Below are 25066 nucleotides of genomic sequence, written 5' to 3'. Positions count from 1 at the left end.
TAACATACTTATCCATATTTCCCGACAATAGAAAGGAGGCGAAACTCAGGCTAGCAGAGTGGATTATCCTGACCTAGACTGTGAGTTGTTGATCCGGGACAGATTTTGATTCAATATTTGAAGTCAGAGATTTGTAATTTAGTTCGGTGATTCAAAGCAGGCAATGTCGAATAGTTTGGCCATAGCTACAGCAACTGGAGTAGCGGACGCAGTCGCCGACGCGCTGGCTGATCCAGCGCTGAATCTGACAAGGCAGAGACATCTTAGACCTTCACAGCTGGCTATGCGGGAAGCGATCTCGACTCCCACTCAATCTTGGCCAGAGACACCAGTTACAGGCGAGAAAGGTGAATCTATTCCGCTTAGAGATCAAAAGGGTGCAGGTAAAGAAGACAACGGCAAGAACGACAACAAAAAACGTCGCCGACGTCGATTTGGAGATATGGCATTCGTCGCGGGGCCGACAATATTTGAGTCTGAGCTCAGCCGGACATCACTTTTTTCAGGATTCTACGTTCTGTTCTGGATGTCGACTTTTTTCTTATTCATTAAAACCGTCGTCGCGAATTATATCAATGATGGATATTTGCTACCAACGAACATAGTCCGGATCCTCTATCGTGATCTCGTCAAAATAGCCGCAACAGATTTATTTTTGTTTCTAGCTTGCTTTGCAAATGTTGGCGTCCAGAAACTAGTTGCCGACCGGAAACTGCCCTGGTCGAGTGCAGTACAGATCGGGCAAACGTTGTGTGAATTCGCTTTTGTCGGCTTTGCTATCTACTGGCCAATCCATAATGATTATCCGTGGATTGGCCGCGTATTTTTGCTGTTACATTCGCTGGTCTTACTGATGAAACAGCACTCGTACGCATTTTATTGTGGATATCTGTCGAACCAGCGAAGTCGACAAACGAAGTTCCGAAGTCAGCTCCAAGTGCTGCAAAGTTCAGAAACCGCGGGCCAGGCAGACAAACGGCTGGATGCTCGAGGCCTTGAACCTGGACGAGTCATGGAAGAATTACAGGAAGAAATCGACTTTTGTGAGTCCGAATTACGGTCCTCGCTTTCACCTAGCAATCCAGTTACCTATCCGGCGAATGTTACATTTATCAATTTTTTCTGGTACATGATGTTCCCTACACTAGTCTATGAAATTGAATATCCTCGTACAAAGCGTATAGACTGGACATACGTATGCGAGAAAGTGGCCGCTATTTTCGGAGTTTTCTTCCTCATGATCATGTTAGCTGAGCAGTTTTTCTATCCAATCGTCATGCGCGCATTGAGTTTGCGAGCACTCCCGATCTTTGAAAAGGCAAAGTTATATCCGCTGCTTTTGCTCGACCTGATCTGTCCTTTCATTCTCATGTATCTACTCACATGGTATATCATCTGGGAAGCTATTCTGAATGCGATCGCGGAACTTGCCAGATTTGCGGACCGCAGATTCTATGGTCCCTGGTGGAATTCCACATCCTGGGATCAGTTTGCCCGAGAATGGAATGTTCCGGTGCATTTGTTTCTGCTCAGACACGTTTATCACAGTAGCATCTCTGCATTTCACGTATCCAAGCCCACAGCTACAATTATGACGTTTCTCACGTCATCAGTGATCCACGAGTTAGCAATGTTTGTCATTTTTAAAAAGTTCAGAGGGTATTTGTTAGCCCTGCAGATGTTTCAACTGCCTTTGGTTAAACTGTGTAATACGAGCTTTATGAGAAATCATTTGAAACTGGGTAGTCTGATGTTTTGGATAGGGATATGTACTGGGCCATCGATTATGTGTGTTTTATATTTGACATTCTGATGTCGATGGTGGCCCCAAGTATAGATAGAGATTGGATCTGGATAGGCCATATGAATCATAATGTACAATGTATTAGCGATAGATATGATGAAAAAATACAAATTTTCAATAGCCGACTTTATTGTTAGCCAAATTTTGCATGTATGTTCTGACAAGTTGGTGGTTGTCAACGCAGGCCAACTTTGCCGAATCCAGGCATTGGAACAGTGAATTCATGCTAGATTTCCCTATCGATTCGAGCAATATTAATCGAGACGGGATGTTATCTTTCATTTCATATGCTATCGAATGTGCAGCAATTAATTTTGAATCCTTGAGTCTCACCGGATCAACCAACACCGTCTGTCGCTTGTTGGGACCAAGTTCAGCAGCAACCACTATTGACGTTGCTGCAATCGAAGCTCGTAAAGGAATTCCAGCATCTAGCAGCGCAACATAAGCAGCGTTAATTGATGATGCCAGTAAGCCACTGGTCTGGATGGGATCTAGTTTTGAATGTGATAATATCCGCGCAGCTGTGCCCGGTTCTACCAATTGCACAACGACCTGGATCAGCGTTCGAGGATGCAGCTCTAGCGCAACTACAGCTCGTAAAGCACTAGATATTCGCTGTTGGATAAGTTCATCGTATGGGGTCCCGCTCATTCCACCGGGCGGCCGAACAATGACATCTAGAAAAGCTCTTTCGGGATCTTCGTCTCGTTTCGAGACTTCAATCGGTCCTGTTGCCGAGGCAATCACGTAGCAACCACCTGACGATCTCCATGTTGCTGATCCATCGGTTCGAACAAGAAATGAGCTAGAAGTTGTTGCCATTTTTATTATGCTTAAGCATATGGTTTTTGGTTTGACCTGCAGCGCTGAAGAAATTTTAGATTTTCAGAGATTGTTAGAAATACTGAGAATTTGAACTCTCCCAGCAGAAACAATTGCACCTGTAGAGAATATTAAAATAATTACCTTTTCAAATATATTATTATTCTACAAATTATAGATTTCATTGTATGGTATATTATATAATGCTATAGAATACAATGGAAAATCATCCAATACTTATTCCCCTCATTGTACGCAGTCCCTCATAAGTAGTACATTTCTAACGAGTCTAGAGCGGTGGGTTGGCCGGAACGTCGACAGACCTCTTCTTCTTTCCTATTGACACTTTAAAAACACGACTACAAGCTCGTGGTGGTTTCTTCAAGAATGGGGGCTGGTCGGGCATGTATCGGGGTGTGGGAAGCGCAATTGTGGGTTCAGCGCCAGGTGGTAAGTTGTCGATATGATTGTAGCTTATCAGTATATATCTATGCATCTATATGCCAATAATAACCCGACAGCCAGTCTATTTTTCCTTACATATGAAGCGATGAAGACCACGCTTTTTCCTATATTACAGTCAGCATTTACAGCTTATCCGTCTGCTCCTGTTCACGGACTCACACATATGATCGCTGCCTCGTTCGGCGAAATTGCTGCTTGCACAGTTCGTGTGCCAACGGAAGTCGTTAAGCAACGTGCTCAGGCAGCGTCGACTCGATATGGAACCTCACTGGCGGCCTTGCGCGGAGTTTTGTCTAACGATTCTGGCGAGGGAGTTTTCAGAGGATTGTATCGTGGTTATTCTACCACGATCATGAGGGAAATTCCGTTTACCATGATTCAATTCCCCCTCTATGAAGCTCTCAAAAAGAGATTTGCGATTCGATCCGGTAGACAGTCGGCCTCGCCTTTACAAGGGGCTATTTGTGGTATGATTGCGGGCGGAGTTGCGGCCGCATGCACAACTCCTCTTGATGTGCTGAAGACCCGTATTATGCTGTCTGAAGAGCGTGTCAATATATCGACCTTAGTTTCTGAGATTATCGGAGAGGATGGTTATAAAGGGTTTTTCCGCGGAATCGCGCCTCGAACAATGTGGATCTCCGTCGGCGGAGCGGTCTTTCTGGGTGTATACGAAACTGCGAAAGGTTTAACTTGTACGTTATTAGATTAGAATACAGGTATCATCTCTTATCGATATAAGTTTTGCCTTTGACTACTCGGCGTCTCGTATGTTTCATCAACAAAGAATTGATCTTAATCTTATCCTTTTCTATATCTTTGACATACGGTAATATATCATCCAATTCCCACGTCGACTTCACCGCAAATAGGCGTCGAAACCTGGCGGAGGGTTCACTCGGCAATCCGGACGAAGGCAAATATCTGATTGTTGTGGTAGTTGGCTGTACAAACTCTCCTGCCAAACATGCCAAATCACACGCAGCATCTAGAACAGGAGGCAATGCATCAGCCCAAGCTGTAAGAAACTCGCTGACCTTGACTGTCTCTACTTGCTCAGACAATACTCGAAGACCAAACCATCGAGAAATCTCAGCCATGTCAAGATTATACGCTAGCTTTGGTTAACAAATTACTTCTCCGGCGATAAAAACGGGAAAAAAAACTTACGTTCGTTGTAACTATCAGAGAATCGACGTAGTACGGCTGCAATGACTTTAGGCTCACATTCATCGCTACTGTCATTGTCATCTTTTAGGGCTTCTACAACATCCGAAACTCGTAGCTTATTAGGGGACAGCCGAGCAATATGCAGCGCTTCCAAAATCAAAGGTAGAAATCTCTCGATGCCAGCTGAGGATAATCGCCATGCGTTTCCATCAGTAGGCAATGCTTCAACACCTAATTGGACCTTTTTCGCTACTTCAAGGTCACGGTCAGAAACTGGTACTCTGGCTTTAACATCCTGCCATGTATACGCAGTCCCTTTTGAAGCCTTTGCGGCATGGCTTGCGCAATCATACTCGGGTAGAAATGAGATATCTGCCGTACTGTTATCCGTTAACACACTTTCCAACATAGTCCCTGGCAATTTCGAGATCCGAACAGCTGGGTCATTGCCTTTCACAGTAGTACTTTTTTCCACTATCAGCAAGGTGTTCGACTGATTGATCTGACGAATTCGGAATGTCTTCGTTCTAGAACATAAAAATAATGGTTCGTCGAAACTGGACGCTGCTAGTCGCAAATGCCCTCGTTCATCAGGATCATCCAACACTGACAGTAACGCAGGAGACAGATTCATCAGCGCAACCGGCTGTTCTATTAAGCCGCTTGTCCGCTTATTTGCAAAAATCCTAATAAATCCTTCGTCCATGCTTGTTCGAGATTTCAAATAGTTGCGTGTCTGAGCATTTTGTTCATCCAAATCAAGTCGTACGCGTCGCGTTAGGACTATTGACAACTGGTATAACGCCAAATCACGTGATTAATTCTAACTGCTTTCACATGACATGACATGACATCACATGACATGACATCACATGACATGACATCACATGACGATTTCAAAATTGTAGATAGTCTCGGCCCGCGATAACTTTCTTCGATAGATAAAGAGAAACATTACTATCAAAATTTCCGTTTTGCGTTCAAAAGAAGACACTGTCAGCTTGATTTAGTTCTATTTAGATCATTCTTTTAAATTTGCGCAATAGCTGTTGAAATCATGCTTAAGTGGGTACAATCTGGGTAAGTTTTGACCACCTACTGGCTTTGTTGTCTCGATCACGGTCATCATTGGCAAGTTCTCAATATTTATGAGTAATCCAATGTTTCGATGTTGACTGTGCCGTAAATCGACTTTGCTTAAATAAATATATTTTATATTTTTAAACAAAATTCTAATCTGGCCAGTCTATCTGCTGTTGCAGGCACGGCAGAACCTGTCTACGGACCTGAAGCATTCCATGCTATCACAGAAGCCATTCCTGAAGGCACGAATCCATATTCTGAACTAGTTCGAGAAGATTTAGCCTGGCGTGATCTGAGTTTCACTAATGTTGAAACTCAGACCTTTTATTTCACGCTGAAGACGGGCCACGTCTGTTTTGCGCAAGTCATCCTGTCAAATTTAGCTGGAATCCATACGACGTCGCAGTTCACTTGCAGAATATACCATCCCGACAAGCCTGAGGAATCAGTGTGGACATCTACGAATTTGAATGATTATCATTTCAATGAAGACCGCACCCATTTTATGGCTGATAATGTTTCAATCGAGCTCAATGACGACATGACTGCTTACTCTATCAAGTCGACCGTCAATAAGGACTCTATTGTTGAAGTCATTATTGTACGTGAAGCGCCTAGTTTCAAGATCGGAAAAGATGGCATCACTAAGTATGGCACTGATCCTGAAAAACCTTGGGGTTCCATGCGTCATGTATTCTGGCCTCGATCTAACGTCTCGGGTAAGATCACCGTGAAAGGCGTGGACATTGCTGTCGATGGCAAGGCCATGTTTGTTATGGCTCTTCAAGGTATGAAACCCCAGCATGCGGCGGCCCGGTGGAACTTTGCAAACTTCCAAGGCCCTACAACCTCGGCCGTCATGATGGAGTTCACCACTACTCCAGCTTACGGTAGTCAAGTTGTGAACATCGGTGTTGTTGTTCGTGACGACAAGATTCTTGCTGGAACAATCAAGGACAAGGCTGAACATACTACCACTAAACAAGATACGGAGAATGACTGGCCAGAGCCTACGACCATCAAATTTTCGTGGTCGGGTGTTTCTCCCGAAGATAACGTTACACCTGTGGAGGCCGTTATCGACGCCAAAATTGATAACCTTGTTGAGCGAGTTGATGTTATGGCTGAGATCCCGCAATTTGTTAAGAAAATTGTGGCTGGTGTTGCTGGAACAAAGCCTTATATTTATCAGTACTGCAATCCGGCAACTATCAAAGTCAAAGTCGGAGACAAGGAGTATGAAGAAGTCGGTAATCTTTACAATGAGGCTACTTTTATTTCATAACTGATTTATATTAATACTCCGTGGTACTTGTTTTAATTTTAGCTCTGCGTTTTGTTTTTTTGTCAATTTGTGCTGCTTCACGTTGGCCAGGGTCTTCGTCCACTTACCTCCTGATCTTATCATATATCTATTTGTATTTATTATTATTGTACAGAGAAATCTTTAGGAGTGATTTTTGTTAAACTAGTTGTGAAGCTATAATAATATAATTAAATTAAACTTGTTAAATGTGAATATAGTGAGTAGAAGATCTAAATTATATTACAAGTGAGTAAAGAAATAACAGACAAGCAATAGCAAACAACTTAAAATGACCGAATTATAACGATGAATATCAAATTCAGTGTAATATCAAAATAAATCGTACAAGAACAAAAACAAAACATTATTTACGCCTTTAATTTAAATATATATAACGCTCAATAAGTCAATATAGCAGGGAAGTAAACGCTGGATGATTTAGCCCAAACCTGAACAAAGCGATTCAAAAAACAATTCCCAAAATTAAGGAAACCAATAAACCAAACATCGATTATACCCCAACAGGTTTGTCAATATCCATTGTATCTGAACCCTGTTTCATGCATTCCAGTTTAACGGATGGCACTGGAACGTCTTCGGTCATTAGTTCGTCTTGAACTAATTCAGTAACAGATACTTCTTCCTTTGCACTCATATCATTAGGACTAGATGTCACTTCATGTTTAACTTCCGAGTCACCCACTGTCTCGTCAAAAACTTCTGATCCACTGCGCTTCCGGTCGCTACTTGTACTGGCAGCCGATTTTTCGCTCTCTGCATTGCCGTTACTAGATACAGGACTAGTACTGCTTGTATTCAAGCTTGACTCTTTGAGCGAGGTCCCAGTAACCATAACTGTTTCTTCCTTAAGTCTAGCTTTCAGAACATTTATTCGCTTTTGCAGCTTCTTGATATAATCGATAGCAAGTTCTACTGTATTTGCTTTAGACGTCTGAGGAGGAAGGAGCTCTGACTTTGCCTCTTCTTCGTTGTCGGAATCAGCAATGCTGATATTTTCAACCAGAAGTTGATTCAATTCTGAAAGCGCACTATTGATCCGATTCCGGCGACCTTGCTCCGCAATTTTGTGAGATGTACGTTTGGAAGTCAAATTGATACTGAGTTGCTCGGGATATGATAATCCAAGCTGAGAATGCTTCCCTTCTACAATATTCTGGTAATTAGACTTCGACGCAAGAAGGGCTGACGCAGCTTCCAATCCATCTGGTAACAGCGGCTTCAAATTGGGCGAAATTTTAGGCTTCAGACTCGGCGATGACATCGAAATACTGCCAGTCCGAGATCGAACAGGCTTAATAGGTCGTAAAGCTGGAGTCGTAGACCCCGTGGCCTGCCGATCATCTGTGCGTGACGCTGACCGCGAAAGTGGACGTAGGGCAGGACTACTCTGAGAAGAAATGCTAGGACTCCGCTCTATGGCTGATGACTGCGATTGACTACTTCGCGAACCACTTCGAGAACTTGCGGGAGCAAGCATGGGCGATACAACCTGCTGTCGTCGCGCAACGCTGTTGATGATCGCATCGGCGGCATCCCGCGTCGGAATAGCATCATTGGAGCTCACCTTCTCTTTGGCAAGATTCATCAAACTAGCAGGCGTAACAGGAGCAATTCTTCGCTGAATAGGAGCTTGGAAAGATTGGCCATTTGGAGCTCCTGCAGTCTTGGAAATAGGAACGGGAGGAGGAGCCATACTACTCTCAGGTAGAGAGAGCGGCGGCTCGGGTGAAATGCTATCCGAAGACGATATATCACCGGACATTGTAGCCTGACTCGAGATGGTAGAAGAAGCCTGATTTCCCGAACCTGCGAGAAAAGAAGACGTAGCTCGTCTCTTGGACAGACGCGTCGCTACGGCAGAGTCTCCCTTATTACTCATAGGGCCTTGAGAAGGAGATGATAGACCCGTAGAAAATACAGTGCCACTACCATTACCACGTCGACGAAGCTTGTTCAGATTCACGGCAGATGTAGTATCTGCCGGAATTGTTCCATTCGGCGAGGCAGAGCTAAATGGATATTGCTGAGCTTCTAAAGCCGGCGAGGTGAGGGGTGAAAAGTAAGCAGAGGGAAACGCAAACTCTTTCTGCATCATAGGATTTTCAAGGGGAGTAACAGCGGGCGAAAGGAGAGGGGTGAACATCATATCTTCACGCATAGCATAGGCATCATGGACATCACTTGGCGAGCGAAAAGTAGCATTTGAAGAAAATTCGATCGACGAGGGAGTTACTGGAACAAGAACGCTACTATTGACAGTGCTTCCGGAAGCCACCGACAAAGAGTTTGGAGAAACCCCATTAGATGAAGAAGCCTGCCTTTGGTGCTGCTGATACTGCTGGCTTTGAGATTGGAGGGACGTCTGGTGAGACTGCTCTTGATGGAATGAATAGATAGATTGTTCATCGGGAAAGTGCAAGTGCTGATTGAAGTGTTGGCTTTCCTGCTGATCATTCTGCAAGTATTTCTGCTGCAACTGAAGCTGGTGATCACCTGGACTCTGCTGCTGGCCGCCTTGGTCAGCATGCAAGGGAACATGGCTACCAGGAAACGCCAGTATATCAGTAGCGGATGAGTCGATATCAAAAGCAGAGAGATCCAGCTGCAAGTCTGTGAAGTCGACATAGGCCCCGTAGTCTGCGGCCTGCTCGTTCTGTGTGTTTTGAGCAGCCATTCTGCGCTGATTTCAAATAAATTCCGAGTCGCAAAGTTGAATATTCTCAGTTTATTCGAACAGTGTCGATTTCTGTCCGAAAACCCTTTCAACGGCCAACCGATGTCTCTGTTTTGCAAGCTCGTCTGAGACGCCGACCGAACAAAACGACCTCAAATAGCGAGCAAATCCTGTTAAAAGACGATCCGCAATTGTCAAGAAATCCAATTCTATTTGCTTAGGGCTCTGTTTCTTTCGTTTGGTGTTAGATTTCTTTCCATCTGTTTCCCCGTCAAGTGGAGTCTCTCTCGTACTTTCAAGCACGGCCGCTCGGGGAAAGAGAAAATACAGCTGGATCCAGCGAGCCTTACCCTGACCTTTCCACGTGATATTCACGTGGCTCAATTCCGTCGTTGTCGCGCCAACGAGCCGCACTGGAATTGTTGATGGGTTTCCAGAAGAGGTCAGACATTCTAAAGTTTGTCTCGCTGAGAATTCCTCCCACACAAACAACAAACTCATGAAAGAGGCCTATGATTTGGGTGAAAGCTAGATTGCGCATTACAGACATCATTTTTCACTGCTGATTTACAAATTATACTTATTTTGCGAGAGGTATATTTATAGATTCAGCGATCTCAACTTTTGCGTCTGCTGGCTTCAAATCGACTGTTCCAGCACTTTAGTCTTGCCGCGTTTTCAGGTAAACAAACTGGATTCTTGCAGTCGCGATAATATCTCTTGTAATTCTGTTTAACATCTGCCTATTTTCGAATTTTGATATCTAACACGACTCAATATGGATAGAGTATGTATTTTTGCCGTTTATCTGTTGCTCCTCTGTTCGTTCATCCGCTAATATTTCTATTTAGAGATTGCACCAACCGTTGCGAGTCAGGGCAGATGAGAACTCTACAGCACTTCGTCACAACAAGCAACAGCAGCCATTGAAACAAGTATTTAACCAAGGTTCAAATCATTTTGATCATACAAATGCAGCCGCCGACAAACTTGGCACCAAAGCTGCTATCAAGCGGGTTGCTCTGGGAGATGTTAGCAATGCTCTCAAGCCTTCACTGACCATGGGCGGCGGGAAGCTCGTTCAGCAGATGCCTTTAAAGACTACGGCAGGCATCACTGCAAAGCCATCTAGGATCACACATAATAGGCCCGCCTTAGCACCTGTTCAAACACAGTCCGTACAGCCGTCCGTACCCGTCGCTACTGTGGAACATCATCATGTTAGTGCTGCAGACATTGCGGAAGTTGTTCGCACTCGTCCCCTAAAACAGAAACAGCCACGGAATGGCGCATCGAAGGAGTTTCCCGTCGACCAAGTTTGGGACTATTCAGACAGTAAGCTCTCCGACTCTTCATCAACTGAACTCATGGAAGACGAAGATTACGAAGATGATCTGGCTACGGAGGATGATACTGAAAATCTCTCTTATCGTCGAGCAAGTGGCGCATTTCTTATTGAAGATTCAGCTGTATTGATAAACTCTAAGTCCACAACGAACCCTGAGGCATTGTTCCCCGTCGTCAATGCAACTACGCGTAGGGAGTTCGATGATATCGCGACGGAATTTTTCCAATCAGAAGAGGTGAAGGCTACTAAACCAGATTTTGAAGCGGATGAGGATCTTTATGATATATCTATGGTTGCTGAATACAGCGACGAAATTTTCGTGTACATGCGCGAGTTGGAGTTCGAACTAAGACCAAATCCGGGATATATGGATAGCCAAGCAGAAATTCACTGGTCGATGAGAAGTATACTCGTTGACTGGCTGGTTGAGGTTCACAATAGATTAGGCCTTTTGCCTGAAACTTTATATTTGGCAATCAACTATATTGATCGATTTTTGTCGCTCAAAGTTGTTTCGTTGGCAAAGCTGCAACTTGTTGGCGCGACTGCACTATTTGTGGCAGCTAAGTACGAGGAAATCAACTGTCCTTCAGTTCAGGAAATCACATTCATGGTCGATTATAGCTATACTGCAGAAGAGATATTTAAAGCAGAAAGATATATGATTGGTTTATTAGAGTTCAAGATGGGTTGGCCGGGCCCTATGAACTTTCTTCGAAGGACAAGCAAAGCCGATGACTATGATCTTGATACTCGAACCTTGGCTAAATACATTCTAGAGATCACAATTATGGACGAGAGATTTGTGGGCGCCTTGCCTAGTTGGCTAGCAGCTTCTTCTCATTGTTTATCGCGAAAGATTCTCAACCGAGGCGACTGGACTCCAGCTCACACATTTTATTCTGGATACACTAAAGAGCAGCTTCGACCAGCGATGAATGTTTTAATTGAATGTTTGCGAGGTCCAAAAGAACATCATCGGGCTATTTATGAAAAGTACAGTGATCGAAAGTACAAGCGGGCGGCGCTTTATGTCGCGGACTGGATCTCAACAGTTTACACCAATAATGTTTAATTAAATGTGGAGAGGGAAGCTTAACATGGAAGATATATGCTTGTTTCTATTCTTTAGTTACTGAATCAGAATGTTAATACCGGTTGTGCCATTATACTATTCCATTATTTAGTAGTTCTTTCAATGAACTAGGCTTCGTACACTGTATCTTCTGCAGATTAGACATTGATCTTTCAGTAAATTACCTCAATTGGTCAGCTATCTTTGCATAATAGAACATGCTTACCTGAACATAATCTAGAACCGTTATTCAGAAGTATCAACCATCATTCACTTAGAGAATTACAAGCCATTACAGCACCCTTTGCTTTGCTTTTTGGAAAACTGAAGATCGATAAACTTCTTCAGGACTCAGTCCCATTAGGTTTAAACTAGAGTTATAATTTTACCATATTTGTTAACATCTCATACCATTTTGTTATTCATATTTATCCGATGCAGACATCACGTTTGTTATCTTTCCGTCTGACGGATATAGTTTCATTCGATGCAAATTTCAAAATCTACCAAGTAAACTGAATTTGATTCCAACAGTCACATATGCTTAACCAATTCAGCCTTGCTTGCACTGATTTATTATCTACACAATCAACAATATTTGAAACCAGAATTGCCTCAGAACTGCCATTTTATATTGTTCTTGAATGTCTTGATTAAGCAACAAGAGCTAAAATAAGCAATCTGCTACTGTAACTACATTTCCGTATATTTCATAGCTCGGTGATTGAAATTCGCAACGACCTTTCCTACTCAACGTCCAGCCCTTAGATCTGTCTGTTGTTTGAAATCAATGCACAATGCGTCTCGCTTATTAGCAAAAAAAGCTCAATTTTCAATACACAAGAAATTCCACCAGAAACCTACTAAAGACTTCAAAAATACGAGAGAATGTATTTATATCTGATACAGAAGATAGATAACATGCTTGAATAGTGAATGCCGGATGAAGTAAGCGAACTATGTTGGGTTAGGTGATTCCCACCAGTGGGGGGAGGCTCCTCGTGACTGATAGAGATATGGAGATGCGCGATGACGAACTAGACTGCTTAGATGGCACGGTGATTTCTGTTGAATTCGGGCAACCTTAGTTGGTGAATCGAGAAGAATCGGGTGATCGCACTAGAAATAATATATAGTTCATTGCAAGATGCCGACAAAAATGAGAACAGCACGATCAGTGGGATCAGCAGTTTCGCGGATTCAGCAAGGATCGAGATTGGCTTGCATGAGACCGATCTGTAATTACACAGGTCAGCGATGCAAGTTCATAAACATTAGTCATTTCAGCACGTTGAGTAGACTAAATTATTCTCGGGACAAAAGAGGAGAGGGATATTCGAGCAGTTATACCGCTGGTGCAGCACCTACCGGCCCATTGTTTCGACGAACCTCTCAAGTTCCTGTGTCGAATCAATACGGAGCCCAGGGTCCCTTTGACGGATCTCCTGGGACAAATGAGCAAGGATATGGCAATGGTAATAGCGGTGAAGGAGGATTTATTGGTGGAGCAGGAGGAGGAGGAACAGGAGGAGGCAGTGGTGGATCATCGAAGGGTGCACCATCAGACAGCAGCGGGCGAGCGTCCTCAAGGAGGAGCACACTAATGAATGGCCTTTCACCTCGTGCCATCAAGAAACATCTAGACTCGTACGTAATTGGCCAGAAGGAGGCCAAGATGATGATTTCTGTTGTTGTTTATAACCATTATCTTCGCGCACATGCTACCGAGGAACGAAGACGACGAGTTCGTAATGATCTTAATTCTCGACTCCGTCGAGATGCTGTTACGTATGACGGGAGTGCTGTCTACCAGCCAACAGATAGCTACTATCCTGGCCAGGGGACTACAATGTCGTCGACTAACATGCGAGATTTGATGCCGGCTGCGTTTATGTTTCAGTCGGCTTCAAGCAGTGGGTCGTCACTAACCGCTGGATTCGGCGAGGAAGCAGATATCGACGACCAACCAGAACTCGATAAAACAAATATGATGCTGGTTGGCCCTACAGGAACCGGCAAGACCTTACTGATGCAAAGTGTCGCCAAAGCTCTTGGTGTGCCATTCGCGATTGTCGATTGTACGGCGCTCACGCAAGCAGGATACGTGGGCGATGATGTCGATGTCTGCATTCAGAAGCTATTAGCAAACGCTGACTATGACGTTGAGAAAGCTGAATTTGGTGTTGTCGTTCTTGATGAATGCGACAAGATTGCGAGACCTGCAAGCACTTCAGCACAAACTAGTAAAGACATTTCTGGCGAATGTGTACAGCAATCACTATTGCAGATGCTGGAGGGAGCCGACATCACTGTCAAACGAAATGCGAATGGTTCCACCAACAAGGAATCATATACTGTTAATACAAAGAATATTCTGTTCGTGCTTTCGGGTGCTTTTGTCGGGCTTCCGAAGATAATCCGCGAACGTCTAGATCAGGCAGCGCCGACGTTTGGATTTAGATCAGCGGATACTCCTCGCTTGTCTGCATCTGAAGCTGCATTAGACGATGACACGATTCTATCCAAAGTCGAAACTCGGGATCTCATTAAGTTTGGGCTAATTCCAGAACTGATTGGCCGGATACCACTTGTTTCTAGTTTGATGCCTTTGAACGAGACAGACATGATTCGAATCATCACTGAACCCAAAAACTCTGTCCTTAAACAATACGAACATTCATTCCATCTATTTGGAGTGTCTTTGAAATTCACGGTTCCCGCATTGCAAGCGCTGGCGCGGCTCGCGTTGAGTCAGCGGACAGGTGCCCGAGGTCTGAAATCTGTGATGGCAAAACTACTCCTGGATGTGAACTACGACTTACCTGAGTCGGCAGTGAAATACGTGCTTATAACAGAAGACGTTGTCAATACTTTTATGCTACCTGATGCTTCTCAACGTGTTCAGCCATTCTATTACACCAGCCATGAGCAGTATAAATTTGTGAATCATCTTTCTCGTGAAAATGACCGTGCAGTCAAGCAAGTCAACGAAGATGTCGACGCAACCTCCGATGCTACCGTGTTGGATCCATCGAAGCTCGTTGCTGCGCAAGGTTGATTGGATTTCTTATTTTCTAATTTTTCAAGTTATTGTTATTGTTAGTGCTCTTCTATTTTTGTTTTTCAATTCTTCGTTTTGTATTGTTCGGATGGAAATGGACTGGATAATGTTTATGGCGTAACTTTTATTTTCAGTTGGAGCGATTATTTCAAGGCCGGATTTATTTTGTTCATGATTCGATTATTATTTCAATTCAAATACTTTTAAGTAGTACGAAATATCAGATGAAAAATAGCGTGCAATTGAAGTTTGTATATGTACGAGTATGCGCAAAAATGATTGAAAAAAATGCCATAAGAAATACCCAAATCATTAGAAAGTATTATACAAGAATCCAGCAACAAGGTGCGGCATTAACGGCTGTGAAGCAGCAACAAATTGTAATTGCGAATCCAAATTATCCAAATGACCCAAGTGGCAAACAAAACAAAGGACCATAAAACCTTCTAATTAAGTCAGCGAGAGATATTATAAAGGACTGAGCCAAATAGTCGGTTCTAGAGTTATTCGTTGGTTTAGAGCCCTAACAAATCTCCAGAGTTCTGAGTCAGCCATGTTCCAACCCTCAATGGCTTTTCTAAGTCGTTTGATATCTGGAGATGAGCTCCCTATTTTTTCTCGCGCACCGTCAACAACTTCGGAAGCTGGCTGTAATGGAATGTGGACGCCTTGACGTAAGACGCCAATGCGAGCCGAATCTTCACGAAAGACTTGAATCTCGGACGAAGGCAGGCATTGCTCGAGGGAATATTGTAAATCTTCATATTTGACTTGGGACAGAATTGACGTTGGGTTAGCATTTGTAATCTTATTAAGGTGTTGTCCAGATTCATGATCAAATGTGAATCCTAGTGCCCATTCCAGATATGAGTCCAGTAAGCAATCTGCCGAAAGTTCGAACTGGTCTTCAAACACAGTTAAATAAATGTTATCCAACACGTCATAATTTCGAGCAGCTATCTGCTTAAGTTCCAGTAACCTGTCAGCAGATCCAATGGCTTCATCAATAATATCTGACGAGATTGCCTTCACAAATACATCTCTCAAGGTCTTGCGACGAACCAGATTCGCTGTGATCTGAGTTGACGTAGAAAACACAAGGCCGAGCTGAGTCAGAGGATGCGCTATTGTGACAAGAGAAAAAAAATTTCCAGTGTTTGGAATCGTAGGACTCATCTTGATGTAATCAGAGTTTAACGATTTACTGCATTGGTAGCAAGTCTGTCGACCCGGAGGACAATATTGTTCAAACTCGACTGGAGGACATGTTGCTAGAGTATATGCAGTTGCTAGCGCAGGATAGGTCATGATACGCGAGCTTGACTCGAACGGATTGATGATTGCGATTCCATCTGAAAAGCGAGAAATCCAGGTAGAATGAAGGTGAGAATTGATTAGATCAGGCAATAAGCTCGGATCTAGACCCGCATATTTGGAGCTCACTACGCGAGGGCTATAATACACGAAATGCTCTATCGGGTTCTTCACTGTTACAACTTCGGATAGATACCCCAAAATGTTCCCCCGGTGGCCGGTTTCAAAAGCCTTATCGAGAAAGTATGTCACGGCGGCATGAGCACCCGTGAGAAGAGATTCACCAAGATCTTTATAAATCGATACTTCATTGAACTGACAACTGCGCAGTTTCATGAGCATTTTATGATTTGGTCGAGTCGTCATGGGAAATACCTATTTATTATTCAAGTAAGCGAAGCCGATTCAAATATTAGAAGGACAACAAAAGGCAGCCACTCACCCTATAATCGACCATCATTCCTGTCGCTGAATTTTCCCATGCCAAAAACTTAAGAATGTCTGAGCGAGCCTTGGCTCCAAGATTGCGTACGGCAGCGAGCTCTTGAAACCTCGGATTACGTTTGGCATCTTCGATACCGAGTAAGACGGGCTTAAACCCAAGTGCCCAAAAAGCCCTTCGCCATCGTTCAATGATATCTCGCTCTATTGTAGCGTTCAGTTCGTTGTGAGCAGCATCGTCCGGGTCGAAATAGGCATAAACCGGACACCTGTCTTCGAGCGGTGGCAGCACAGCAATGTCCGAGTCTGCCGCGGAGACCGAGAACGAGAATGGTGTTTCCCAAGCGGATGAAGGCATATACGGTTTTGCTACATCAAAGACACCAAATTTCTGTTTTGGAAGCGCGGCGCTAGTTCGTGTAGTGTATAACATGCTAGCCCCCGTTAACACGGACTGATGCGACGACGGCGAGATAACCCATACAAAAGCAGTGACAAGCGTCAGAAGCAGCAGGAGACGCTTCCTATTGCGAAAATAATACAAAAGCCTCTTTACAGACGACTTGCGCAAAAGAGCCATGTTCGTGAACAACAATTATCCAGAGTCCTAGAACAATTGGTTGTGAAAACAATCGGTCAAGTGATCCTCAGTTTGCGAAGAGTTGGATGGTTCCTTCCGTATGAAACGCGTCCCCAAGCTGAACTTGAACTACCGGCAACAATACGCTGGTGAATGCAACCGAGAGTGTAACCACAACAATATAAACAATAACCGCACGATAAAATACTATCTAGTCAATATGGAGGTTCAAAATATTCGTTTCCGTCTGCTTTGAACCAATTATTTCTGCTGTTGAGCTTGTAACTTGGCGACCTTTCCCCATATCTCGGGCCCCCGAGTCCCCTCTTCGTGCTTACGGTCGATTAGAATTAAGTGCTTTGTGCTAAATTGTATCACGTGTAAATTTAGTCACATGACTAAGCCCTTGTGCTGCCTCGGTGGTAGCGTAGGTGTCGAGGACTTTATCGGTCATCGCTCTTCAAATTAGGAGGTAATCAATTCAAATCAATCTACACCTTCAATTGTGAGCCAATTCCAAGAAGAAAATGAGTTTATTTGACACCGACTCGTTTTCAAGTCCATTCCGGATTGTCAATCTTGTTATTGGCGCTCTCATGGTGCGTTGTCTGTTAAGTTTGTCGAAGGTTTTTCTCCGCTAACCTGAGATTAGATACTTGGAGGTATCTCGACTTTTTTCCCTCTATCTTTGTATGTTTTGAACCGTAAGCCTCATAGATTGACATGGATATACTAATTTTGTTTAGCCGAAATGTTGGTTGACTTGGTAATTGTCGTTTCATTTCTAATGAGCTAGGTCATTTTGGCTCTGTATACAGTACTCTTCGGCGCGCTTGTGATTTCAGCAGGTTTGTTCTTTTTAATTTGACAAGAAATTTTACTAAATTTTACAGAATTTACCGTATTAATTTCTATTGCCAAATACGCGTCATTTTTAACCTCATTTCTTGGTCGCGGGTTATGTGTGTACAAAAAACCTATAATTGAGACAGATGCTAACCTAGGTCAAGTTTATGTTCTTATCGGAGCCTTAATTTTCTCACCAGGTCCACTTCGCATTGTTGGTGGCGCCGTTATAATGCTGTACGTGTATTTTGTATTTAGTTGGCTGGCCGGCACAAAAACTGACCAAATAAACCAGTGTTGGTGTTGCATATATCATTCTCGAATACACGCCGTCAATTGAGCCTCCGAGTAACATGCGTGGAAACGACGAGGTGGGATACGAAAGTGCTCCTATTGGGGAGACTGTATAATATCTCAGAGATGTGTACAATTATTTACTATCCTTAATTCAAGTAACATTACAATGACTACCAAATTATTACAATTAGCTTAGACACTTATAGGCGTAATTAATCCAACAAGTTCATTACTACAGAAACTACACAACAAAACAAAACAGGAGGCGATCATGGCTGGCGGAATAAAATGATTTCACTTTGCTTAAAATAACGACGGGCATCTTCATCAATCAACACCAAGCTCAGAAATGTACGGGTAGAAAACTTCTTGTTGACATCTCTATAGGTTGGAGTCAAGTCAAAGCCGCCCAGGAATAAACGGATAGGAATTGTTTCGCCGCGGACAGGGGCGCCATCCATGATTTCGAACCGAACCAAGGTCTCGCTTTCGTTATATTGGTTTGGAGCTGCACCAGTGGTTTCTCGACGGATGATTGATAATTCCATGTGCTTGATTTTCAGACGTACAAGTAAAAAGTAAATGCGCCCAACGATAACATCTTTCAAGTGGTAGCGCGACTTAGAATATTCGAACTCAATATGTAAACAGTCCTCAATACCAACGTCCATTTTGATTGAAGCGACTGTGTCTGGGGGTATATTGTACGAATAAACCCAGAGGTCTTTTTCACGGATAACGTCTGCCATGCGACGACCTACGGTTACTCGAACAAAGTAACGCAGACGGACGTTGATGCCATTATAACTCTCAAACTGCTTTTCCACGTTGCGAAACTCAAATTCATAGCTCTCCGGGTGGACTAGCTCACCTGGAGCAGCCAGTTCCTGTCCAAGCGTGAGAAAATCGTATGTGTTTCCTCTGTCATTAAACATTTCTATCCTGTCAGTAATTTATCTTCTACAGTAGCAAGCAAAAAATACATACCAATTGTTCCAATAAACTGGACCTTAATTCCAATATGCTCCAATCTTCGTCCATCTTTCGGGCGAACCGTCACTGATCCTTTTACTGTCTCGCCGTCGATAAACAAAGGCACTTTCTCTTTCCGACGCTTGTCTAGACGAACGTCCACATGCTTACGCTGGTCCTCGCCGTCCAGTCGAATCTCGATATCTAGCGGAGATTTGAAAAACAGCGCCATAATTGCTGTTTTTATTTGTATTTGCTATGTCAAAAGCAATCGTCAATTCAGGTCGATTACCTTAAACTGCGTAAATGTCGTCAGTATAGTAACTAATATCGTCGAACTTAGTCTGTCCTCGAACGCGGCAATAGATAACAAATGGTTCAACACATCACTCATACAATCATGTGATTTATTACATAATTTATTACATAGCCAATTCTTCCCTACTCAATAAATTTTGGAGGTTTAAAATTAAAATACAAATTCCAAGTAGATTCTAAACACATTGGCTAGCAAGTTCAATCTGTAGAAGTTGTAGTGCGAATGATAATGCTGTAAATAATTTGGCGACCGATAAAAACACAAACAAGACAATTCTAAATACAATAAGAAAAAAAGAATTGTTTAACCAATGACAAGCTTGTCTTCGGTAGCAAATTCGTATTCGGGAATTTCCAAATTGAGAGGAGCGGGACCCTTTCGAATACGACCAGCTAGTAATCAGTTAGAACTGTTTATATGGGAAATTTCAAAAGTACATACAAATATCGTAATGGGAACCGTGGCAAGGACAGAACCAACCGCCAAAGTCGCCGGATTCGCCAATGGGTACACAACCAAGATGGGTGCAGACACCAAGCATGATCAGCCATTCAGGCTTCTTGACACGATCATCGTCAGCCTGGGGATCTCGAAGTGAAGAGACTGGAACGGCGCGAGCCTCGTCAATTTCATGCTCAGTACGATGACGAATGAAAACAGGCTTTCCACGCCACTTAATAATGACATTCTTGCCTTCAGGAATTGACGAAAGATCAACCTCAACCTTGGCCAACGCAAGAACGTCGGCAGAGGCAGACATATTGGAAAGAAAATCCGTGACTGTGGCCTTTGCTCCGGCGGCAGAAAGAAGACCGAGCGAGCCAATCATGAAGTACGAGTAGACACGCGAACTATCATCACCTTTGTTTTTCTTCAAATAGTGGCCAAAGTCGGGAACTTTGTAAGTGTTGTCGGTGACGTAGAAGTTAGAGGCCGATCTCTTCTGGTCTATTGCTGTTAGTATATGCTGGCTGGATGTGTGGCGATGTGTGTGTGTTTGAGTGCCATATTGGCTGATCAGCTATATCTCAATACAATTCTCCATCGAAACTAGAACCAAGATTGCTTCTCGCATTAAATGCCATTGAAGCCGCTTAACCCGCCTGATCACTAAATCCGTGAATCCCTCGATAAAAAGAGACAGCCATATTGATATCAACCATATACACGCCACCCCAAGAACAATTCATCATCGAATCAAGATAAGCCTTCGTGATAAAATACCGAACACACCACACTGCGCAAAATAATCAGACAAACACTTACCAACAGCAGCAACTTTGGCCGAACGGACGACGACTGCGGAAGAACGGACGCCCGCCAGAGCTCCAGCCGACGCTCTCAAGACTGTTCGAGAAGCCATTTGTAGTTCCTTTCTGCGCAAATAGCCTATAAATACTGCGTAAAAGTGTCGTGTAGTTCAAATAAATTTGATTATTCAAACCTACAAATAAATAACAAAAGCTTATACAGCGCGAGAAAAGCTCCGAGAATTGTTGGAACAGCGCCAGAGTTCGGGAGACTTGGTCTCCCTGTACATAGGAGCCGCACTTCAATTCGAAAATTATGATTGGCTAAAATTGAGCCCTTGCCTGGACAGTGATGGGGTATGTACCAACTGATCCACCACCATTGCATTTCCAAGCTCCAATCGCGACTGTTTATCTAATTCCTTAGTCAAAAGTCCATTTTATTCAGTCGAAGGCAAATCAAGTGAAAATGATTGTGAAAAAATATTAGCAGTTTTGCCACGAATTAACCTCATAGCTCTCTGTTTATGTGAGTTTTCTGTGCACGAGTATATTGTAGAGACGCCGCACTCTCACAGTACACCAGAATTAGCCTACATCAGATGGCTAGTCCAATGGTATCTAGCATCTGCATATATCGCATACTCAGCATAACTTTTACAAGATTGGTCAAAAAGGTTTTACAGACTGAGAGTCGAGTAAACTGCTGGAATTTCTGCGGTGGGTTTAAGTAGTTATGCAAGCTCAGAAATACTCTAGTTGCGACTTCGGAAACCCAGGACAGATCAATTATTCAGGTTCCTAATGAGAGCAACCGAGGATATTCACTCGAGGGACTCCATGTAAAGATTTCTGATGATTGAGAGGGTGCATTGAGATAGATGCTAAATAAGAAATGTTGATTTGATTGAGATCGTTACTTTAATTATTTTGTTTAAGTGCCCTTCTCGCACGTAGCTACAAGCGAAAGCACCAGCGAAAGCAAAACATTACTCCACTTTCTTCTGGGTGTAACTTATTAACAGTATGACTGAACTCATATACTGATTTGTAGTCAGATTTTATAATTTTCTCTCAATATCAATATGCTATCTATATATGATTCGGTTATAGAGTTCCTGGATTTGTTCTTACAGAATCAGTATCATAAGCACTACGCATCACAGGCTTCCTAAATTACATAATATTAAACTTCTATTAGCTCAATGCAGTTCAAGCGTGTAGCAGTGAAATGTCAAAAATCATTCCTCGAGATCCATTGGTTGCGTAGCATCCAGATCACTCTCTTGTACCGACTTGTGTTCCATGAGATCAGCATCTGAATTAGACCCTAGCTCGTCCTTCTCCCGTTGATCTAGTTGACTTTCGGCCATAACATCTATTATTCTGGCAGCAACAGCATGTGGAGGAGCGGATAAATCGTGCGTGTTGTTATTTGGCCGTGTAAGTTTGAGTGTGGACTGTCCGTTTGGCAAAGACGCTATCGTCAACAATTTCTGCGACTTTACCTTAGAACCTGGGCCGTGCATTTCGGTAAGATCTTTCTGGTCTATTTCGATTTCTCCTGTCTCGGCACGTATTTTCCTGTCCAACAGGACTTTTCCGAGCGGAACAGGTTTGGGGACGATATCTGAAATGGTTAGGAGCCAATCAAGTGTTCCTCAGCGTACTACTCACCAGATAGGAACATTAGTTCATCAATTTTGTTCACGGCATTCGCGATATCTTTATAGTGTAGCGTTTTTCGTTTTTCACTTCGAGACATGTGTAGCGATTGATCGCATAAGTACTGGATAAACATCTCCTAAGAAACGATGAATAACGATTAGCAAATTTTGATCAAATTAACTTACTGTTGCAATCGTCACTGCAAACGCGGCACTGCTTGCACATGCTCTGACCTCATCATCCAACTTAATCAACTTCTTAATTCGTGAGAGCGGTAACGACGACTGGCCTGTAATTTCAGAACCCAGCTGTTCTTCGTCTTTGGGTGTCCTCTTCTTCTTGATCGGCTTGTTGTCTGGGTCACTAAGACCGGGGGGAGCATTAGAGTTGGATTTCGATTTGAGTTGTAAGAGGTCTTCGGACTCGATTGAATCACCATTGATCTCATTGATATCTGTTTCTTGAGTATCTGGTGACATTATTACCTAACTTTCCGACTTCTACGCAGTGGAATTATTTAGATCAGTGGGATGACCTCTACCTACACGTCCTCTATATGGACGCGTTCCGCGCGGCGGTCCGGATGCATTTGTCCCAAGGGGTCTCTATCGGGAGCGCCAATTTTGATAAAACTATACTTGACCCATGAAGAAATCTACAAATATAACTGAGTAGAACAGATAATTACATCTTGCTGATAAACGCTTCAATATATTCTCAGTGTAACCGCTCAAAGAGAGCGGCAAACAAAGTATTGTTGGCCAGCATGGGTTCACTCCCAGTCCTGGATAGTCATGGATTTGTCTGAAATGTTAGGATTTTGATTCATCATGTCATGCTCAAAAATATCTGATTCGTGGTTAATAGAAAGATGAGTTACTACATTCTGTTGAACTGAGATATCTGAATTTTGATTATCCACGTTTTGAATGTCCGAGACAACCGAATTCTGACCAGTTATATTTTGATCCAAAATATCAGATTCCTGGATTGCAGCCATGATTTCCTCATCGTCCAAAATATCGTCAGGGATTACTCCGTTTTGTAGAATCTGATCATATGCTGATTTGGCATACCAGAGGTCCTCGGGTAAATTCTTTGGTCGATACCGCTTATCCAGGATCTGCTTCCACAGTGCGCTCCAATGTATCAGTGCGTCGTCTGGAATCAATCGTCGACGGCCAAGATTAATTTTGCCATGTCGATCTGGCCGACGCTTTGTGCCATATTGGCTGCTATATTCTAGAGGCCAAGGCAAGAACTCAAGAAACCACCATTTTGCCGCAACACGTTTGCTCTTACCTTTGATCCGCGAAAACGAAAGCATGTCATGCGCAGGCGCTAGAATCACTTGTTCGACCAAAGACGGCAACGCAATCTTCCGAATGTACTCGGTTCGTAACGGTAATCCAAGTGAATATACTTCTCGGATCATCCAGCGTAATGACAAGTCGCTCAATCTCACACCAGCCAGCGACCGTTTGTCACTTTGCCATCCTCCTCCTATATCACTGTGGTTGCCTGGGAACCACTGCTCGACCACATCCAAGCCGAAGACATCGTCCGAGTATCTGAAATTGACGCGTCGCTCATCGATACTTAGAGCATGTCGGACGTGCGTGACGATCCCCTGATACTCCTCCTCGCCCTTGGCTGGCAGGTAAGTTCGAGGCCGCAGTAACCCGACCGCAGTTACACAGTCCCACAATCCAAGAAAATATATCTCTGGAACCGGTCTTGCAAAGGTAGCTTTGAATTTCCTTGCCAATGCATCTGCGAATCCACGCGATGGGTCAAATATTGATTTGTCCTGGTGCAGAAGCCAGTTTTTATAAATCTCCCACGCACAGGGGGCCAGTTCCTCCCCTCCTGGTCGGAGTAAGCCGACAGTTTCAATCAAGCGAGAAAGGACCAAAGCCGTTAAAGCACCTCTGGAAAACCCGAAAATCCAGATTCGATCTCCATATTGATAGTAACGAAGCAGAAACCGGTAACATGCTATTATGTGATCTGAAAAGGAGTATGCTGCGATCGAATCAAATGTAAACATTAACGACTTCCATCGAGAGGAAAAGTGATTCATTCCGCTGTCGCTATCGATATACGATCCCACACCAGCTAATCCTATCAGCAGTCTGTCTCAAAATCACTTTTAGGACGTGTAGATATCTTACGCTGGTAGTACGCCAATACATTGTCGATACTTAGGTCCAGCATCTGGAAGATTTTTAGCACATTTGAAGCAGGACGCTGTCCAAACTTGGATGCACTGCCATCAAGACATAATACAAGATTTCGACGACTAAACTGCATGGTTGAACTGGTTTGGCTAGCGACATCGTCGCCGTCAGAAAGAATAGAGAAGTAATTTGTGCCGGACCCATTTTGTGATTCGCTCACTGATTCAGCTATTATTCCTCTAGCCGTCTCCATTTAACAAGCCCATTTAGATTGTAGAAACAAAATATAAGCGCGCGAATCCCAAGGAGTCAGTACATAATGGATATGGCATCTCTTCTATTTACCAATTACCTGTTTAGGAGTCTT

At 43.4% G+C, this 25066-nt stretch overlaps 14 protein-coding genes across 14 annotated transcripts; 6 read left to right on the top strand and 8 right to left on the bottom strand.

Annotated features, from left to right (window-relative positions):
* Positions 1-163: 163 nt before the first annotated feature.
* Positions 164-1813, top strand: V1516DRAFT_697482 (MBOAT, membrane-bound O-acyltransferase family-domain-containing protein; the record flags this gene model as incomplete). The annotated part of the gene is made up of 3 exons (XM_066924091.1): positions 164-331; positions 404-926; positions 972-1813. The coding sequence occupies 3 exons, from the start codon at positions 164-166 to the stop codon at positions 1811-1813; spliced, it is 1533 nt and encodes a 510-aa protein (XP_066775050.1).
* Positions 1793-2769, bottom strand: V1516DRAFT_682012 (uncharacterized protein). Its single transcript, XM_066923333.1, has one exon. The coding sequence runs from the start codon at positions 2627-2629 to the stop codon at positions 1919-1921; it is 711 nt and encodes a 236-aa protein (XP_066775049.1). The 5' UTR covers positions 2630-2769; the 3' UTR covers positions 1793-1918.
* Positions 2755-3951, top strand: V1516DRAFT_656856 (mitochondrial carrier). The gene is made up of 3 exons (XM_066920349.1): positions 2755-2880; positions 2923-3079; positions 3151-3951. The coding sequence occupies exons 1-3, from the start codon at positions 2848-2850 to the stop codon at positions 3804-3806; spliced, it is 846 nt and encodes a 281-aa protein (XP_066775048.1). The 5' UTR covers positions 2755-2847; the 3' UTR covers positions 3807-3951.
* V1516DRAFT_699226 (sister chromatid cohesion protein Dcc1) lies at positions 3812-4910 on the bottom strand. Its single transcript, XM_066924112.1, has 2 exons — positions 4265-4910; positions 3812-4208 (listed from the first exon to the last, which is right to left on the bottom strand). The coding sequence occupies exons 1-2, from the start codon at positions 4896-4898 to the stop codon at positions 3817-3819; spliced, it is 1026 nt and encodes a 341-aa protein (XP_066775047.1). The 5' UTR covers positions 4899-4910; the 3' UTR covers positions 3812-3816.
* Positions 4911-5118: 208 nt separating this feature from the next.
* On the top strand, positions 5119-6883 carry V1516DRAFT_682007 (oxidative stress survival, Svf1-like protein). The gene is made up of 2 exons (XM_066923332.1): positions 5119-5344; positions 5510-6883. Exons 1-2 carry the CDS (start codon positions 5322-5324, stop codon positions 6630-6632), a joined length of 1146 nt encoding a protein of 381 aa, XP_066775046.1. The 5' UTR covers positions 5119-5321; the 3' UTR covers positions 6633-6883.
* On the bottom strand, positions 6822-9629 carry V1516DRAFT_682006 (uncharacterized protein). Its single transcript, XM_066923331.1, has one exon. The coding sequence runs from the start codon at positions 9346-9348 to the stop codon at positions 7165-7167; it is 2184 nt and encodes a 727-aa protein (XP_066775045.1). The 5' UTR covers positions 9349-9629; the 3' UTR covers positions 6822-7164.
* A 497-nt stretch (positions 9630-10126) lies between these two features.
* On the top strand, positions 10127-11771 carry V1516DRAFT_687914 (G2/mitotic-specific cyclin 3; the record flags this gene model as incomplete). The annotated part of the gene is made up of 2 exons (XM_066923762.1): positions 10127-10135; positions 10200-11771. 2 exons carry the CDS (start codon positions 10127-10129, stop codon positions 11769-11771), a joined length of 1581 nt encoding a protein of 526 aa, XP_066775044.1.
* An 889-nt stretch (positions 11772-12660) lies between these two features.
* On the top strand, positions 12661-15124 carry V1516DRAFT_682004 (P-loop containing nucleoside triphosphate hydrolase protein). Its single transcript, XM_066923330.1, has one exon. It carries the CDS (start codon positions 12919-12921, stop codon positions 14827-14829), a length of 1911 nt encoding a protein of 636 aa, XP_066775043.1. The 5' UTR covers positions 12661-12918; the 3' UTR covers positions 14830-15124.
* On the bottom strand, positions 15065-17272 carry V1516DRAFT_121294 (uncharacterized protein). Its single transcript, XM_066918615.1, has 2 exons — positions 16589-17272; positions 15065-16521 (listed from the first exon to the last, which is right to left on the bottom strand). Exons 1-2 carry the CDS (start codon positions 17165-17167, stop codon positions 15301-15303), a joined length of 1800 nt encoding a protein of 599 aa, XP_066775042.1. The 5' UTR covers positions 17168-17272; the 3' UTR covers positions 15065-15300.
* A 314-nt stretch (positions 17273-17586) lies between these two features.
* Positions 17587-18488, top strand: V1516DRAFT_682000 (Golgi apparatus membrane protein TVP15). The gene is made up of 7 exons (XM_066923329.1): positions 17587-17766; positions 17820-17857; positions 17914-17920; positions 17964-18015; positions 18061-18129; positions 18178-18250; positions 18309-18488. Exons 1-7 carry the CDS (start codon positions 17695-17697, stop codon positions 18421-18423), a joined length of 426 nt encoding a protein of 141 aa, XP_066775041.1. The 5' UTR covers positions 17587-17694; the 3' UTR covers positions 18424-18488.
* Positions 18448-19666, bottom strand: V1516DRAFT_643493 (vacuolar protein sorting-associated protein 26-domain-containing protein). Its single transcript, XM_066920133.1, has 2 exons — positions 19298-19666; positions 18448-19247 (listed from the first exon to the last, which is right to left on the bottom strand). The coding sequence occupies exons 1-2, from the start codon at positions 19512-19514 to the stop codon at positions 18580-18582; spliced, it is 885 nt and encodes a 294-aa protein (XP_066775040.1). The 5' UTR covers positions 19515-19666; the 3' UTR covers positions 18448-18579.
* Positions 19667-21150, bottom strand: V1516DRAFT_681992 (Rieske [2Fe-2S] iron-sulfur domain-containing protein). The gene is made up of 3 exons (XM_066923328.1): positions 20868-21150; positions 20043-20549; positions 19667-19993 (listed from the first exon to the last, which is right to left on the bottom strand). Exons 1-3 carry the CDS (start codon positions 20962-20964, stop codon positions 19905-19907), a joined length of 693 nt encoding a protein of 230 aa, XP_066775039.1. The 5' UTR covers positions 20965-21150; the 3' UTR covers positions 19667-19904.
* A 754-nt stretch (positions 21151-21904) lies between these two features.
* V1516DRAFT_656830 (uncharacterized protein) lies at positions 21905-23017 on the bottom strand. Its single transcript, XM_066920348.1, has 3 exons — positions 22705-23017; positions 22529-22655; positions 21905-22481 (listed from the first exon to the last, which is right to left on the bottom strand). Exons 1-3 carry the CDS (start codon positions 22996-22998, stop codon positions 22093-22095), a joined length of 810 nt encoding a protein of 269 aa, XP_066775038.1. The 5' UTR covers positions 22999-23017; the 3' UTR covers positions 21905-22092.
* A 95-nt stretch (positions 23018-23112) lies between these two features.
* Positions 23113-25038, bottom strand: V1516DRAFT_681987 (uncharacterized protein). Its single transcript, XM_066923327.1, has 2 exons — positions 24694-25038; positions 23113-24637 (listed from the first exon to the last, which is right to left on the bottom strand). The coding sequence occupies exons 1-2, from the start codon at positions 24950-24952 to the stop codon at positions 23292-23294; spliced, it is 1605 nt and encodes a 534-aa protein (XP_066775037.1). The 5' UTR covers positions 24953-25038; the 3' UTR covers positions 23113-23291.
* Between the last annotated feature and the right edge of the window lie 28 nt (positions 25039-25066).

This window comes from Lipomyces oligophaga, assembly GCF_038497815.1.
Source record: "Lipomyces oligophaga strain CBS 7107 unplaced genomic scaffold V1516scaffold_10, whole genome shotgun sequence".
Taxonomy (NCBI): Eukaryota; Fungi; Ascomycota; class Lipomycetes; order Lipomycetales; family Lipomycetaceae; genus Lipomyces; species [Lipomyces] oligophaga.
Note: the sequence above shows the minus strand (reverse complement) of the source record. Positions and strands in the feature narration are given on the sequence as shown.

Bases quoted from the DNA above. Each gene is read 5' to 3' on its own strand.
- V1516DRAFT_682012 (XM_066923333.1), bottom strand. From the start codon at position 2,629: ATGGCAACAACTTCTAGCTCATTTCTTGTTCGAACCGATGGATCAGCA.
- V1516DRAFT_656856 (XM_066920349.1), top strand. From the start codon at position 2,848: ATGGAAAATCATCCAATACTTATTCCCCTCATT. The intron at 2,881-2,922 runs GTACGCAGTCCC...TAACGAGTCTAG, and splicing joins CAATACTTATTCCCCTCATT to AGCGGTGGGTTGGCCGGAAC. The intron at 3,080-3,150 runs GTAAGTTGTCGA...ATAACCCGACAG, and splicing joins TGTGGGTTCAGCGCCAGGTG to CCAGTCTATTTTTCCTTACA.
- V1516DRAFT_699226 (XM_066924112.1), bottom strand. From the start codon at position 4,898: ATGAATCTGTCTCCTGCGTTACTGTCAGTGTTGGATGATCCTGATGAA. The intron at 4,209-4,264 runs GTAAGTTTTTTT...AACCAAAGCTAG, and splicing joins CTCTGATAGTTACAACGAAC to CGTATAATCTTGACATGGCT.
- V1516DRAFT_682007 (XM_066923332.1), top strand. From the start codon at position 5,322: ATGCTTAAGTGGGTACAATCTGG. The intron at 5,345-5,509 runs GTAAGTTTTGAC...TAATCTGGCCAG, and splicing joins CTTAAGTGGGTACAATCTGG to TCTATCTGCTGTTGCAGGCA.
- V1516DRAFT_682006 (XM_066923331.1), bottom strand. From the start codon at position 9,348: ATGGCTGCTCAAAACACACAGAACGAGCAGGCCGCAGACTACGGGGCC.
- V1516DRAFT_682004 (XM_066923330.1), top strand. From the start codon at position 12,919: ATGCCGACAAAAATGAGAACAGCACGATCAGTGGGATCAGCAGTTTCG.
- V1516DRAFT_121294 (XM_066918615.1), bottom strand. From the start codon at position 17,167: ATGGCTCTTTTGCGCAAGTCGTCTGTAAAGAGGCTTTTGTATTATTTT. The intron at 16,522-16,588 runs GTGAGTGGCTGC...AATAATAAATAG, and splicing joins GAATGATGGTCGATTATAGG to GTATTTCCCATGACGACTCG.
- V1516DRAFT_682000 (XM_066923329.1), top strand. From the start codon at position 17,695: ATGAGTTTATTTGACACCGACTCGTTTTCAAGTCCATTCCGGATTGTC. The intron at 18,016-18,060 runs GTTTGTTCTTTT...TAAATTTTACAG, and splicing joins CGCGCTTGTGATTTCAGCAG to AATTTACCGTATTAATTTCT. The intron at 18,251-18,308 runs GTACGTGTATTT...CAAATAAACCAG, and splicing joins GGTGGCGCCGTTATAATGCT to TGTTGGTGTTGCATATATCA.
- V1516DRAFT_643493 (XM_066920133.1), bottom strand. From the start codon at position 19,514: ATGGCGCTGTTTTTCAAATCTCCGCTAGATATCGAGATTCGACTGGAC. The intron at 19,248-19,297 runs GTATGTATTTTT...CTGACAGGATAG, and splicing joins CCAGTTTATTGGAACAATTG to AAATGTTTAATGACAGAGGA.
- V1516DRAFT_681992 (XM_066923328.1), bottom strand. From the start codon at position 20,964: ATGGCTTCTCGAACAGTCTTGAGAGCGTCGGCTGGAGCTCTGGCGGGC. The intron at 20,550-20,867 runs GTAAGTGTTTGT...TAACAGCAATAG, and splicing joins GGCCAAAGTTGCTGCTGTTG to ACCAGAAGAGATCGGCCTCT. The intron at 19,994-20,042 runs GTATGTACTTTT...ACTGATTACTAG, and splicing joins CGGTTCCCATTACGATATTT to CTGGTCGTATTCGAAAGGGT.
- V1516DRAFT_656830 (XM_066920348.1), bottom strand. From the start codon at position 22,998: ATGTCACCAGATACTCAAGAAACAGATATCAATGAGATCAATGGTGAT. The intron at 22,656-22,704 runs GTAAGTTAATTT...ATCGTTTCTTAG, and splicing joins TTGCAGTGACGATTGCAACA to GAGATGTTTATCCAGTACTT. The intron at 22,482-22,528 runs GTGAGTAGTACG...TAACCATTTCAG, and splicing joins TGAACTAATGTTCCTATCTG to ATATCGTCCCCAAACCTGTT.
- V1516DRAFT_681987 (XM_066923327.1), bottom strand. From the start codon at position 24,952: ATGGAGACGGCTAGAGGAATAATAGCTGAATCAGTGAGCGAATCACAA. The intron at 24,638-24,693 runs GTAAGATATCTA...TGATAGGATTAG, and splicing joins TGTATTGGCGTACTACCAGC to CTGGTGTGGGATCGTATATC.